Source organism: Brachypodium distachyon, chromosome 1 (genome assembly GCF_000005505.3).
Source record: "Brachypodium distachyon strain Bd21 chromosome 1, Brachypodium_distachyon_v3.0, whole genome shotgun sequence".
Taxonomy (NCBI): Eukaryota; Viridiplantae; Streptophyta; class Magnoliopsida; order Poales; family Poaceae; genus Brachypodium; species Brachypodium distachyon.
Window position 1 is genome coordinate 50770312 of NC_016131.3, and position 15471 is coordinate 50785782.

Below are 15471 nucleotides of genomic sequence, written 5' to 3' on the forward strand. Positions count from 1 at the left end.
TACCAACACCTTTTTTTGGAAACAATTTGATAATCCTTGATGACATGCAATTACCGCTTATTGTTTCAAAGCAGTCCTTGATAATGGTAATTGGGTAAAATGTTATTAAAGCAGAGATCAAAGGCAATCCAGTCACTGCCAATGTAGTTCAGCTCACATCTTAAAATAGGACTTAGAAAATGATTGCCCGTAGCTATCACAGGAGTCCATTGATCAAAATGATAACCTTTCATCAGTCAAATGGAGATATAAGGAGGCAGCAAATATATGTTTGCAAATTAAAGACCCCTATCAAAGAAAAATGCAGTTACGTGACACGTCGAGCGACGTAGGCCGATTAAAAACATGATGGAGACTGCCATTTTCTTATTATGACAACGACACCACTGATGCAAGCTTTCGCTCCCTGCCTCTCCTTTTGAAGGATGCCTTGCAATCGCAGCCTTTCTTTGTTTCTTTATATCCCTCTCCTTTCACACTAACAAGCCAAGAATATGAATAAAGTCAACAACAATACAACAATTGTTGAGTCCATGCTACACACCCTAATTCAAACAAATTATTCGGCGTTTCTTAACATTCACAAGAATGGAAGGCCGATCATATCATCCCACCCAAGAACGATGGGCCAAGGAAATTCTAAAGGCAAAAGGTTCCAGTTTGAAGATCTATTTCAGTGTGTCTCTTCATCTCAAGGCTGCAATAGTCCCTCGATATCATTCAGCAACTTGGAGGGAGAACAAGATTGCCCACTGAGAGTTCTTAGGCCTTAGGGTCTCCTGATCTTGACATTGAGAGTCCATTGTAGCTTGCCTTCCGGCCGTGGTATATCCCTCGGCAAGCGAAGGGGCAGCTCAAATTCTCCAAGGGATGACAATGGTGACAGCAGGTGCACATTGTCAGGATGGATGTTGATATTGAGTTGCCTTGCCACCTGTTGGTAAAGTGGAGATGTTACTACAGTTCATTTCTTATAATAAATAGGGGATGGCAGAACTGGGAAAGGACCTCAGAAACAATTTCATCCTTCGTAACAGGATTGCGCAATTCGTTCCCTTCGGAGATGAACCGCCTCAACACCTATCAAACATAGATAATGATTGGTACTTGCACATACTCACATACTAAAGGTAGAGTGTCCATCTTGAAATGTGAAAACAAATACGCTGCACCATGACTCCCAAACTTGGTGGAATTATACTAACCAAGAGAGCATTGTCAAGCCGCTTTGCTGCTGCCTGATACTCCTTCAGTTGCTCTTCCTGTTGCTGTTCGAATGATAGGATTGAGAACAAAATGAGTAATAATTTTTAACCTAACTGGGAATTTGAGGAGCTAAGTAGCTAACTTCAACAACAAATTTGATCTCAAGATTCAATTACAAAAATGTGCTTTTAAGGGTCTTTCTATGTACAGGGTACAGTAAGAGCTGGACACTAGGGATTGAGAAGAAAGCTACAGTACCCATATGCAATAACTGAAGAGTATCAGAATAGTGCTGACTATACTGGCTAGAAGGCGAGAGGTAAAAGAAACTTCTTCAGTTAACAAATAAACTTAAGAGGCACCATCTAACTATACTGGCTAGAATGTGAGAGGTAAAAGAAAATTTCCAAGAAAACATGTTCAGTATTTTCAATATTAGATGTTTCAGATGTGCTTAAGTTTGTTAACCACAAATCCACAAGGAAGCTCTGGACTAGATTTGTGTTAAGTAGCAAACAGGCTTTCAGAAAATGAATAGGCAAGGTCAGTAAGTTGTGTACTGAGACCTCTCTTCTACACTGCAGCTCATGAGAAAAGAAGAACTAGTTATGCACAACATACCCGAGCATCATCATCTTCCTTTGTGACTTCTTTGACAACCTCCTCCTCTTCACGTTGGTAAAGCTGATCAAATAAATAAGGGGCTTGTAAGACTGCAAGTAATACTTTACACTGCAAACAACTGCTACTCGATAAATAAGAAGCATACTTCAGTAGCAATGAACTGGATGAACCACAAGAACTTCAACACAGCTTGCTCACTGAGCTAAAATACTCCCTCCGTTCCATAATTATTGTCGAAATATTACATGTATTTAGACACTTTTTAGAAATAGATACATCCATCTGGGCAAATTTGAGACAAGAATTATGGAACGGAGGGAGTAGCATCGATAAGGCTATTCTACCAAAGAGCTACAATGTGCTAAACATTCCGAGAACTGGTATGATCACGGTTTCACGTAGAGGCACACATTTCATTTACGAAAGTTTGAACGGCGAGCGTCAATCTAGTAACAGTACTAATACTAATCTGGTAAGCATGCATGTAAAAGAGCTGCCACAGAGTGTTGCGACTATTTACGCCTCACGCGGCACATTTCTAGTAGGGCAGAAAGGCCAGAACCTTGCGTTGCTCGCGGATGAGTATGGCGAACTTGTCGATGTTTGGGACGGCGAGCATCTTGGGCATGAGATGGTTGCGGAAGTGCCCTGGCGCCACCTGCACCGTCTCCCCCGCTTTCCCCAGCTTGTCGATCGTCTGCGGCAACAAGTGATCAGGTCTACGATGGCAGCTTCCCCAAGATGAGATGAGAGAGCGAGGTCATAGGTACTACTGTAGCATTCACGACGTTAAGAGGTGGATGTAATAGGGGATTGAGATTTGAGAGTGGGGGTGAGATAGAATGGTTACCGTGGTGAGGATGACCTCGAGCTTGCGGTAGCGGAGGCCGTGGGCGGAGAAGAGCACGGGGTTAGCGGCGGTGGCGCGGCGGAGGAGGAGGGTGGCGCGGGCGGAGGCCATGGTGCGTCGTCGGGCAGGGAGAGTGCGGCGGCGCCGCCTCGGGGAGGAAGAGAAGAAGAGGAGGTTGAGGGAAGCAGACTCCCTCTAGTCTAGTGTGACCTACATCGGCCCATTAGCTGGCCCGGCCCAGCCCAGCCCCTCTAGGTGGTTGCTACCAACGGAGGCCCAAATGGCTGGCCGTAACAAGCCCTCACGCTTGCTAAAACTTTCTCACTCTCTCTTTCCTTCGTCTTGGCATTGCCAAATTTAAATGAGGAAATTACGCTGCGGGTTCATGAACTTGGCAGCGATGTTTAGTTTCATCCATTAACTTGAAAACTTCTTAAATGACTCACTAAATTTGACAGCTTTGCTCGTTTTAGTCCAAATGGCCAGATTCGGACGAAATTCGGTCATGATGGCATGTGACGTGGATCTGGTAGTTCGAGTAGCCGCCGCCGAACCCACCAAGAGCCATTCGCGTGAACGCCGCGTATGCCGGCCCGAAGTGGGTTCACCGACGAGGGCAGCGTCTTCCCATTCTAGAGATTTGAGGGGGTTAAACAGAAAAGGTCCATAACCAAAAAATTGTGAAAAGCCCCCTCACACGCCGGCCAGGTCCACGATACATGCCAGCGCGGCCGAATTTCACCTGATTTTGGCCGTTTGGACTAAAATGAACAAAGCTACCAAGTTTAGTGAGTTATTTGAACAATTTTCAACTCCAAGTTCATGGACATGCAGTGTAATTTTCAGCAGCGCTATTATCTTCATATAATCAATACTCCAGCTCCTGTCTCAATAATTCGTGTGGACTCAACAAGCGATATAAAAAAAAAACACTGCTAAAAAATCAAGTGATGCAGCCAAGACTAAATGAAGCAGTCTGAACTCTGAAAGATGATGGACCGCCGCCACCAGTAAAGATCAAATTAACATACACGTTCTCTACCCTGTACAACATATTTATTTTATCAGATTTGGCCACGAAAGTAGAGCGTAGGCAACAAATTTACACCAGCCAAGTAATTTTTTGACCGAAGCCTTTGGATAAGATAAAAAAAACTGTACTAGTGTTTGCCAACAACAGGTTAAAATTCAATAGCCTGTGCTAACTGCTAACTCTGCTCGGTTTGCTCTTTTGGTCTCAGCCCTCATTGCCTGAGGTGGTTATACAAGGTGGAAAAGAAATCAATAAAAGATCATTGGGGAGAAAAAGGAAGAACGCACATGGTTACTGCGGCCTTTATTTATTTATGGAAGCCTACAAAAATGAATCGCCCTCATCATCATCGCCGACACCATTTAACAGGAGGAAAGAAGGAACATCCTACAGCAGCATAGTCGTCGGGTTCTCGAGGTAGCCCTTGAATGCCTTGAGCCATTCTGCACCGATGGCGCCTGCCAAATGGAAAAGATTGGTAGTCAGCATACCGGAAGCAATTTGGATCTTGAATGTAGCTCACTCAGCGTGACTAATCCAGAGTTAAGCAGGGGGAAATACCGTCGATAACGCGGTGGTCGCAGCTAAGCGTGGCTGACATGAACGACCCAACTTCAAACTGACCATCCGTGCCAGGGATCACCCTCTTCTCGGCTGCTCCAAAGCGAATTACCAACCATGGTGAGTTACAGAGGAAGTAGCGAAACTGAGTGGTTTAAGGACTGCCAACAACAATTAGGCAACATGTTACCAGAGCCAATAGCCAAAATGGCTGCTTGGGGAGGGTTTACGATGGCACAGAATTGTTTAATTCCAAATGGGCCTCCCAAATTTGACACGGTGAAAGTGCCACCCTGCAGAGAATAGTGTTGAAATTCAAAGGATAAACACTATTGGAGACAACACAGATATGTGTCAGTCTGTACCTCGTAATCTTCTGGTTTTAGACTGTTATCCCTTGCTCTCAAAGCCAGCTGCTTCACCTCATCGGCGATGGTAGCCAAGCCTTTCTTGTCTGCATCCTGTAAACATATCACATGTTAAAGGAGCAGCAGATCATATGAGAAATTAGCATGGTCAATTTAGCACCGATGCAACAACCCACCCTAACTACTGGAACAAACAAGCCATGCTCAGTTTGTACAGCAACGTTGATGTTCACATTGTGATACCTGCAGGACAAATAGATGAAATGCATCACGACCTGGATCATGAAAATGAAGCTCCCAGTTTTTAATGATCTATTTTCCATATCTTACTGGCGAATAAAATCATTCATCCAAGAACTGTTGCACTCAGGGACCTTACGAAGAGCCAATGCCGCAGCCTGCAAAATGAACAGCAATCAACTCATCATTGTGGTGTGCGGCATACAAGCAACTGAGAAATGCATGAAGAACCAAAGATAAACTCATTAAAATAGCACTTCCTATCGCTCAGCTAACTATGAGCGCATTGCCTTCTGAAAAACTATACACTCAGTCAGTGCTTCACTACTAGGAAAAAGTATCAGAAAACACCATACATCAAAACTTACCTTAATAACAAGATCATTTATAGATATCTTCTTCCCACCAGAGGCATCCTGCAGAGGGTTCAACTCACTCCGCAATCTAGAACAGAAGGAAGTAATGAATGAATTGTTTGTCTAACCAACCTTCTAGAAACATAACTTTGCAAATAAAAGATAGGGCCAATTATCCCAAAAATAATTGAGGTATTTGTAAGATAAAACACTAAATGTTTGAACGAATTCCATACTTAATAAGTTCGTCAACACGACTATCAACTGTCAGATAATAGTGAGGGATGGTTTGCTTAGATTTCAGCAAGCGGTTTGCAGTAACCTGAGGAAATAAAATTAGAAGCTGTCAATAGCTGTAGAGCACCATAAGAAAAAAAAAACATTGGAAGAATCCTATGGCATTTATCCTGCCTTCCTTATTTGTGAATTTGGAAGATCCACGTGGCCAAGTCCTGGAGCTGCTGCAGCTTCCTTCTTCGTACCCTTGGCTTCAGAAGCTTCATTGAGAGTAAGCATAGCATTGTTAGATTGTTGAATCCTAGTTTCTACTTGCATAACTAAAATCAAAGAGTTACTATGATAAACATGTATGTAAATTAAGCACTTCAAATAACTTTTTCCAGTCCACTAATCATCCCACAACGCTCTGTTCAGCAGTATCATAAGCACACGAGCAGGGCAGATATTTTTTCCATTAGCAGGGAGAAAAATACAGAAGAGAGCATACATAAGTATTCCTCAATGTCTGCCTTCAAAATACGCCCATCTGGACCAGTACCTTTTAAGCTCGACAGTGGTACCTGTTTGGGTAATACAGTTTCGGGGGTTAAAAACCGGATTCCTTATAAATGTCTGGATAGCCGAAATGATAGATGCTTACGTTGTTGTCTTCTGCCAACTTTCGGGCAATGGGACTGGAGAATACGCGGTCCCCTGAATGAGAAGATTCTTCAGTCTTTGTAGCCTTTGGTTCAGCAGCCTTGGGGAGCTCTTTTTCCTCCCCTTTTGGTTCTGTGGACTCAGATTGTGGTTTCGATTCAGCTGGAGCCGCAGATGAAGCAGGAGCCTTGTAATCCTTAAATTTCTCAATGTCCCCCTCCTCTTCCACAGTTATGGCAATAATCTAGTTCAAACATTCAGTAAAAAATAATGTACTTCAAAAAGGAACTTGAGCTAAACTTTGAAAGCAACTCAAAATGATACCAGCACATAATATGGGACTTAACGCGTCAGTAATAAGCCATGGTGGTAAGAAGTGTCTCTTATATATATCATATTTGTACCTCGCCAACTTTAATCTCTTTTGCACCATCTCCACAGACAATCTTAGCAAGATAGCCTTCCTCCATGCATTCCATCTCCACAGTGGCTTTATCCTAATCACCACAGATGTTGACAATTATCTAGCTGTTGCTGATGCTGCTGCTTAATTCAACATAGGAAAAAATCGTGCCCTGCCCTGAGTGTACATGTTAAGAAACAAAACTTACAGTTTCCACTTCACAAAGAACTTCACCAGGTGATACTTTGTCTCCTTCTTTCTTTACCCACCTTGCAATATTTCCCTGCAGGCAATTAAAGTGTTTGATACAGTAAATACAACTAAAGAAACAGATGTGCATTTGACATGCCATAGTTTCCCTCTGACATTACTTTTTTATTTGTTTTCAACTTTTGAGTAAATTACCTCAGTCATAGTGGGGGAGAGAGAAGGCATCCCGATTTCCTCATGCGCTGGCAAATCTAAAACAGTGTACAATATTATAATGTTATAACTCAAAGTTGGACGCAATGGTAAAGCACAAGTAGCATGACAGGAGAGAAAGGTACCGGCAGCACTTGAAAAATGTCTTGCCAAAACTACCTGCCCGCTGATAAATAGCAAAGAACAGTCAAAACATGGTTACGGCTATGATAAGCCAGCATAGAATATATGGAAAAGAAATTTAGAGAATACATAGTAAAGCACAAAGGAGAGTGCATACCACGAGAACAAACTATTGACTCCAGTAGCAGAAATTAGCACTCTATTGGAACTGTAGAGCCCCCTTGCTTCTTGCGGTGATACCTGCTAAAATTAGAAAGGACAGCAAACCGAAGTCAGAATAAATAACTAGACGCCCAACAAAAAAAGGTGAATTTGATTACAACTGCATCACCTTGAACTTATGAGTATCTTTTCCAGACTTTCTATCTTGGGAAATGCTTAAGCTTCCAGCCTTTTTCCCATACTCAAGGCTAGAATTTGAAACACCTGCTGCAGGGCAAGGCCGTTTAGTTTTCATCACATTGATAAGCAAACCACTGAAGAGGAAAAAATGCCGTTTATAACCGATGTTTCACTAGAACGAAAATAATATATGTTTCGCTGTACGGAAGATTCATATCAAGGGAGACAATCTGTTTACACTAGATTATAACATCCATTGATACTTGTGTAGCATATCACATCGATCATGGTTTATTGAAGGAGTTGCAATTTTCTCAACAACGATACATCAGAATGTCAAAGGAACACAGAGAGGGGAGCACATACCATCTTCCTTTTTTAGGGTAGTGGAGCAGGCACTGGCAGAGAAGTGGCGAGCGATGCTCCCACGCTCGCAGTCCAGGACACCATGCACTCTTCGCAACTTCACAAGAGAAACACGGGAAGCTATGAGCATACGAAGACCATACATTTGTTGGGGGTGCTTCCTAGCTAAAAGTAGCGGTGAGTGACAAAAATTAAGTTATACAGTACTGCCAGAACCTATCTTGGTGTTCTGTACTGTACACACCGCATACTGGTCATCAAACATCGTCAACAAATCCACACTGCCGTTGCCATGTAATTTCACGATAGGCTGTGCAAGTCTTGCATTTCCAATATGTAGAATTATAAATTTACAGTTCCAACAAAATACATGGTTGCAATTGCTCCGCGCAACCAATTGATTGGTCCATCCACATCTAACACTTGGCTCGGATGGCTATCATTTGGTATGCCTATCCACATTAATTTGTTTACAACCAATCTTGCTAAAGAAAAAAAAGGCATAAGCCGCATGAGAATGGGGCAGCCAAGGAACGAAACCTCAGCCGCAGCTGGGTTGGTTGTCGCCATACAGACCGTTGGCTCATCCTAGAATTATCTACCCATTTCCGCGGCTGGATCGGATCGGACGAGAGCCGCGGCAGTTTGGGGGGCGGGACGGATCACCGGAGTAATTCCAACAGATTCGGGGGGCTGCCGCGGCAACGACGCAGAGAGGGAGGGCACGGAGGAAGAGGGAGGGTTACCTTGCGGGAGTGGCGGAGGAGGAGCGCCATGATGGACGCCGGCGCCGGCGAGATTGGGATCCGATGGAGAAAAGCAAATTGAGATTCGCTCGCAAGGCAAATGGAAGGGAACCCCGCGGCGCAGGAGGAAGAAGCGGTTGGTGTGTTGCCTCCTTTTCTTTTGCTTGTTTAATTATGTGTGTTTTAAAGGGGTGTATTTGAATATTCGCCACTTGATAGATTTTGAAATTCTAGTATTGACACGTACTTATGTACGTGGTGATTTGTTATCCAATTATGCACGTGGTGATTTGACCAAGTTTCAAGAAACAATCTTATACTTAGTCCATAAATTCAGAGAAAATAAACATTTTAGTCTACAAACTCACGAAACGCGATGGCATTTGTCAAGTGTAAATATATTGATGAGGTTGCATCATCATTAAGTTTGTTCACACCCTTCCTGGGGCGCTGAAGAATGAATTAGGCATGTAGCCGGTGATCTTAGAGCATTTACAACGAAGGTTTGCTGTGAAAATTAAACCGTTTATTCTTAGGTATCCTCTGCATGCATGTTCTGTTTAAATTGACTTTTACAACTTCAGGTTGAGAACACACTAGAATACCTCCTAATACACCAAGGTATTGTGAGACATGGTTTTGACCTCTATTGATACTTGTTTATATATGAAATCATGATTACCAATAGTTTCTCAAATCTAGCATACAAAATTTCATGTTATAAAAACCACATGCTAAGTTATTCTTGATCAAAGCTCCGTCTCCGTCTCGAAGAAACTTCATAGCGGAAAAGGAGGGAGTAGTATATTTCAATGCTCAGTTGAGAAATGTTTTATCGTGCAAGGGCCCCCTTTAAGAATCACTTGTATTCAAAACAGGGCCCTTCAAAGGCAAATATGTGCGTCCTCAGGTATCATTTTGCTAAACCTCCATATTTTGTCTCCGGAGGACAAGTCAAGTCCACTCGTTGTTGGTTTCGCCATGCATGGCGACCACTCCAACGACGAGACCGACCAACGGTGAATGACGGGCTCGATGAGGACGGCACGGGTTCGGCATGGACTTTTAGGATGACAGACAGTGTGGGCTCGGTGACGCACAACCATTTGGACAATGGCGTGTGCGGGCTCGACCACGGCGCCGCACACGGGCAAAGTGGTTCAAAATGGGGTAACTTTAACCCGATGTTGCACTGCATTGATCTTTGTGCGTGAGAATGTGCGTCTTTCTTAAATGGAAGGAGTATTTTTTGAATGGAACGAGTATATTTCAACAGTTTCAACTGAGAAATGGTTCATGCAAAGCCCCCCTTGAAGAAACACCTTTATTCAAAACAGGGCTCCTCAGAGGCAAATACGTGCGTCCTCAGGTACCAATTCGCTAAAGCGCCATCTCCCTTCCCAACGACGACGAGCCCGCTGTAAAACCCTAGGTCACGGCCGCCGGCGAAGGGCACACTCATGCCAAGCTGCCTCGTCGGCCTGGTCCCTCCACCCGCCGCTCTCCACCTCCTGCTCCGCCGCCGCTGCATGGCCTCCTCCTCCGCCCCGTCCCGCGCATTCCAGCTCCGCCTCAACCCGCTCACCGGCGACTCCGAGTGGCTCGTCGTCGATGAGGCGGAAGCGGACGGGGAGGCACCGGCGACCTCCCAGAGGAAGCTTCTCGCCACGACGTCCTACCTCGACATGCTCAACGACGCCGCCCGCAACCGCGCGTACCGCCGCGCCATCGACGCCGCCGTCACCGACCCTTCCTCGCGCGTCCTCGACATCGGGTGAGCTCATCCGCGCGAGTAGGGTGATAAGCATGTTCTTGGTATTTGGAAGATCGCTGTTGGAAAGAAAAAGAAAAACCCAGAATGGATGCTAATGTTTGCTACGATGGTTCAGAGCTGGTACCGGGTTGCTCTCCATGATGTCTGCGCGAGCTCTGGAAAATGTTGGAGGTGAAGGTAAGGGTAGTGTGTCGGCGTGTGAATCCTACCTACCCATGGGCAAGTTGACCCGCAAGGTTCTGAGAGCTAACGGGATGGAAAAGAAGGTGAAAATCTTTCATAAGCGTTCGGATGAGCTCGAAGTTGGAGTCGAGCTCGATTCGCCGGCTGATATACTGGTAGGATTTCGTTTTAGCTTGACTGTCACTGTTTTCTACCATTGGATCCTTCTCTGCTCTGATACCATATACACATTTGGTTATTTAATTGACAGCTCTCACCTAGTGACAACATAGTAGGCTTTTTGCATTGGAAAACTGTTATATTCGCTGGTTTATTTCCTTAGTTATTTACTCATGCAGTTAAGGATTTATGAGGAATTAGTGCTTGACTAGCATTAGGCTAGTATTGCTTTGCTGTCGCATAAAGATAACTACAGTTGTTTTAACAAAGCATACCATGTTTTGCAGGTGAGTGAAATTCTTGATTCAGAGCTGTTGGGTGAGGGTCTGATACCTACTCTACAGCAAGCTCACGATGAGTTATTGGTAAAAAATCCAAAGACAGTTCCATATCGAGCTACTACATACGGACAGGTCTGTTCCCACTGCTTCTTAAATATGACTTCATCTGGATAGTATTTTCTATGAAACCAATGTTTGATTAGTTAATACTGGAATTTTATGGTTTTCTTGGGCATAATAGTTAGTCGAGAGTACATTCTTGTGGAAGATGCATGATTTGCACAACAATGAAGCAAATGCTGCAGATGGTATCTGGCTTACTCCTGATGGAACAGAAAGGGTTGTTTCTGTGAAGCCGCAGCAACATGCTATGCAATGTGATGCATTAGAAGATGAGATACGATTGGTATGGACCATTATTTTGCATGTTTTGATAGGAAAATATGTGTCCGAGGTCCTAATTATTTTTCTTTCAGCTGTCAGAACCCTTCAAAGTTTTTGAATTTGACTTTTGGGAACGACCAAAGAGTAATCGAGAAACCAAGATCTCGATAAAAACAACTGGTGATGGGTGTGTTCATGCTATTATTTCATGGTAAGTACAGCATCGGAGCATCCTGTATCTCTTTAGTCACTTGAATGTTAAAGCTGCCCTGAATTAACATTTTGTCTTGAAATGCAGGTGGGTGCTTCAATTAGATTCTGCTGGGTCAATCTTTTACTCAACTGCTCCTAGATGGGTGAGACAATCAAGTATTGAGGATCTACCACAAGGTACCGATGGTTGACTTAAGCAATTGTTTTTGCATCATGTGAGAGCTAAGCTACTAGCTCTCACCCAGGACTCTCTCTCTAAAGAGATGTGCTACGCACACACAACTCTGTCTAGATGTGCTTCACACACACATACATACACATGGCTTCTACTAGTAAGAAGCTTTATTAGATATCTCAAGTGAAGCTACAATATGTAGACCAACTAGGACTCCCCTATTTAGCATTCTGAAACTACTTAACTATTTCTTCCATGTATCTATTCATAGACACGAAGGATTGGTGTGATCATTGGAAGCATTGTGTTTGGTTTACACAAGGGAGAGGTGCTCCTGTTATGAAAGATCAAATTCTTTCTCTAAGGGCTAGTCATAACCTAACTAGCATCTCATATGAGCTGCTGAATACCACTGATGAAGCGTGGAGTGGAAACTTGAAAGGTGACCATCTAACATTGTCGCCAGAAAGGATAGCACTTTATGGTGATAGATATTGGAGATCAGCTTTGATAACTGTAGTTAAAAATGCTGTAAGTACTCAAGTTCATTTGGTTCAAACGTTATGTTGTTGCGGGTTGTTTGACTTCCGTGAACTTCTGTCTTCAACTATTAGAAATTGATTGTGATGTTAGTTTAAGACTTCAAAATATGACTTCCAAAAGAATTCCAAATGCCTGTGGATTTGATGAAAAAGCTCCTATAATCTGCCGACACTTGAAAACTTGTTTGAGGTTTCAATTGTTTCCGGTGCAGTTTGTAGATTTCAAAAGTCTTAAGGACAACCTAAGCTTGCATGCTCATAATCAAGTTTTCAATTAATATCTCTGTTGGTCCCTCCGTGCATGGACTGAAGGGATTCTTACCTTTTCAACAATCTGGAAACAATATCCTTGCCATGTTAGTTTGACTGAAAACGAATATCTTTCATTTGAAACACATGGTCAGTTCCATTATTTATTTCACCTACCATTTTTTTATGGAAATTACCGGCATTATTCTAACACCATCTTATTCACATTCAATGTTTTCCTGCCCAGCTGAGTGATAGATCTTTGTCAACCTGTATTGTGGCTGATGACAGTATATTCTTAACTCTCCTGGTTTCTTCCCTCTCGCCATCTTCAAAAGTTATTGCCATGTTTCCTGGCCTGCGAGAGAAAGGTGCAACCTATATTCAAGCTGTCGCAGATGCAAACAATCTCTCCATGGACCAAATTCAAGTGATTGGTAAAAAAGCGGCATCTCTTACACTGGATGATTTGAAACAGAAGAAGGTAAATGCTGCTAGTGTATGGTCTGGCTTGAAAATTAGTTCCAGGAGTCATACTGTCATTATGTATTAATGTTTCTTGATCTTCTACCATTTATCTCCATAGGTTAATTTATTAGTGGGGGAGCCGTTTTATTATGGCAGTGAAGGGATGCTTCCATGGCAAAACCTGCGTTTCTGGTTTGTTGCTTTAAAATCCTAGCACCCATTGTCCATCTAAGATCTGCAACATTACTAACAAATCAACATGTCTACAGATGTTGCACATACAAGTTCCCACACCATGTAAAAATTATATAATCTCTTCGACCATATTGTGCTCTTCGTTATATTTGCGTTAGTATATGTTGATTCTTTATTGCATGTTCCTCACTGATTCCTTTTGCCCTCGCAGAAGTTGATGTAGCTTTAACTAATAGCTAAAATAACATTTGTGCTACAATCATTATTCTCCAGCCCAAATTTTGAAGAAAAGACGGCGTCCTTTCAAACATCTGCTTCACTAAAGGAAAATAGGCTTTATTTTCCAACTGTTGCCACTGTTATTTTAGGTTAGTTGTCGAAAGTTTAGCCTCACATGGCTCTTTTGAGTAGCACGTCAAGTTGTTAACCTTGATGAACCATACCTTGTAGGCTATGCAAGGACATAAGTCTTAATTGTGCGGTTGAGCTAGACATGGGGTGTTACACCTAACCTAGTTTTCACTGAATTTACCAAGTATTACACATCCGTGTTTATGAGAACAGGAATCCACATTTTACATGGAACAAGACTTGTTTTAACGTGAAGTTACTCTTTATGTATTTTTCTATGATTCGTATTGTACTATTAGGTGATTATGCAAATATATATTCCTGTTATTTGGTTTTAGGAATGCAAGAACTCTGCTTGATTCGATGTTATCCAAGGATGCACTCATAGTGCCTTGTAAAGGAATATTGAAGTTGTGTGCCATGTCTCTTCCAGTAAGTCAGTCATATAGAGATATTTTTAATGTTCCCGCCATATTATCATTTTGCTTTTGTGCAGAAGAACCACTAGTTTTTTTTCCTAATAATTGAGGTGCCACAGGACTTGTGGAGAAGCCGTTGCAGTCTTAAAGATATCGAGGGTTTTGATCACTCGGTTGTTAACGAGATTTTAGGAGCCTGCGGCAATCTGCCTGGAGAACAGCAAAGTCCTTGTCTGCCCTATTATGTATGGCAGTGTGGTTATACAAAGGTACAGTCAAATACTATGTCAAGATTAAATGCAGAGATAACATTTCATTTAGAAGTGAATAATGATGCATTCAACTTGAGCAGAAATTAAGTAAAGTATACTCTCTCATGGACTTCAACTTTTCTGAGCCAATTCATTCCTGTTTTGGAAAAACGAAGGTATCTCTTTTACCTTTCTTGTGGACTGTGGTATCATTGAGTTTTTTCACTGTAAAAGTCACTTCGATTTCCAAGATCCCAAGTTTAGGTCCATGCCATCACTACTGGTTCTAACTTTTTTTAGAGAGATTCTGCTCTTCCTTAACCTATAGTTCATAAAATACAGTGTATGATAAAACTAGGTTTGGTGTATCATTCGTAGTTCAGATTGAATGGAACTTAAGCACCAACACAAGTCATGTAGCCCTTGATTTGCTGGCTAGAATATGCATCTATTTTCCCTAATTTGTGTTTCCAACCAACTCATAATTAAAACCCATGTTTCCATTGCGACCTTGTAGATCGAGTTTGCCGATGTGGGAATATGCCATGGTTTCGCAGTTTGGATTGACTGGGTGCTCGATGAAAAAAACTCCATCGTGTTAAGCACAGGACCAGGTAAAAAAAAATATTATGTTCATCTCACATTGGGTTACGTCGATATCTATAACTATCTGGAACTGGGGATGAAATTGGTGGTTATTAGATTCCACTGATGGATGTTGTTTCATACTGACTGCCTCACAGATAATCGATACTGGAAACAAGGAGTGCAGCTGCTTAGCAAGCCTGTAGAAGTGAGTCCAGCCAATTCAGCCGTGCATGTGGAAGCATCCTTTGATCCTGACTCTGGGGAGCTCACGTTTCATTCCTTGTTCTCTTGATGTTAGTTGTATTATGGAAACTCGTGCAACAACGGAGATAAGAAATCAAAAGGCCTTCTCTTGTATCTGACAATGGCGACTTTGCCAGTAGTTAGGAATAGCACCGCTGTAGAGATACATTTGTTCGTGTGTAAACCTGCTGGTGAAGCAGAGCTTGCTCATCCACTGTGAACACATCTGCTTAACTTTGCTTTGCATAGCCTACAGTTTTCAGGGCTTGTCAATTTTTCAGCAATATTATCTGTGGTTCTGTTACTTTCCTATTGTTACAAATTGTGAAATCTTAGCATTCCAGTCGTTTCTGTGAGCTGCCAACGAATTGTGGTCCTACATCTTTTTTCATCGACAATATCATGCATCAGAGCACCGTTTTCAGAACATTGTATCATGCATCAGAACATTGTTTTCTGGTGGTCTGCCCACCATT

The 15471-nt window shown here is 42.6% G+C and overlaps 3 protein-coding genes across 8 annotated transcripts; 1 reads left to right on the forward strand and 2 right to left on the reverse strand.

The window, feature by feature from the left end:
• Positions 1-335: 335 nt before the first annotated feature.
• LOC100822985 (50S ribosomal protein L9) lies at positions 336-2863 on the reverse strand. The gene is made up of 6 exons (XM_010229844.2): positions 2681-2863; positions 2393-2527; positions 1828-1890; positions 1206-1268; positions 1009-1080; positions 336-934 (listed from the first exon to the last, which is right to left on the reverse strand). The coding sequence occupies exons 1-6, from the start codon at positions 2789-2791 to the stop codon at positions 770-772; spliced, it is 609 nt and encodes a 202-aa protein (XP_010228146.1). The 5' UTR covers positions 2792-2863; the 3' UTR covers positions 336-769.
• An 801-nt stretch (positions 2864-3664) lies between these two features.
• On the reverse strand, positions 3665-8674 carry LOC100823294 (dihydrolipoyllysine-residue acetyltransferase component 2 of pyruvate dehydrogenase complex, mitochondrial). 5 transcript variants are annotated; one of them, XM_003557230.4, is made up of 19 exons: positions 8521-8674; positions 7775-7871; positions 7398-7492; positions 7224-7306; positions 7069-7109; positions 6926-6981; positions 6729-6803; positions 6522-6614; positions 6119-6361; positions 5966-6038; positions 5650-5735; positions 5475-5560; positions 5251-5326; positions 4973-5040; positions 4819-4885; positions 4640-4735; positions 4465-4567; positions 4275-4367; positions 3665-4171 (listed from the first exon to the last, which is right to left on the reverse strand). In XM_003557230.4, exons 1-19 carry the CDS (start codon positions 8548-8550, stop codon positions 4101-4103), a joined length of 1632 nt encoding a protein of 543 aa, XP_003557278.1. In that variant the 5' UTR covers positions 8551-8674; the 3' UTR covers positions 3665-4100. The 5 variants fall into 5 exon arrangements, with proteins under 5 accessions (XP_003557278.1, XP_010228150.1, XP_010228149.1 ...); XM_010229848.3 differs by having other exon boundaries at positions 7224-7309; XM_010229847.3 differs by having other exon boundaries at positions 7398-7495.
• Positions 8675-9883: 1209 nt separating this feature from the next.
• LOC100841698 (protein arginine N-methyltransferase 7) lies at positions 9884-15307 on the forward strand. 2 transcript variants are annotated; one of them, XM_003561190.4, is made up of 14 exons: positions 9887-10294; positions 10410-10632; positions 10924-11049; positions 11159-11323; positions 11394-11512; positions 11600-11691; positions 11961-12220; positions 12728-12964; positions 13067-13140; positions 13833-13926; positions 14033-14182; positions 14266-14340; positions 14682-14778; positions 14908-15307. In XM_003561190.4, the coding sequence occupies exons 1-14, from the start codon at positions 9981-9983 to the stop codon at positions 15042-15044; spliced, it is 2163 nt and encodes a 720-aa protein (XP_003561238.1). In that variant the 5' UTR covers positions 9887-9980; the 3' UTR covers positions 15045-15307. The 2 variants fall into 2 exon arrangements, with proteins under 2 accessions (XP_024312747.1, XP_003561238.1); XM_024456979.1 differs by lacking the exons at positions 14266-14340; positions 14682-14778; positions 14908-15307 and adding an exon at positions 13417-13511 and having other exon boundaries at positions 9884-10294; positions 14033-14175.
• The last annotated feature ends 164 nt before the right edge of the window (positions 15308-15471 follow it).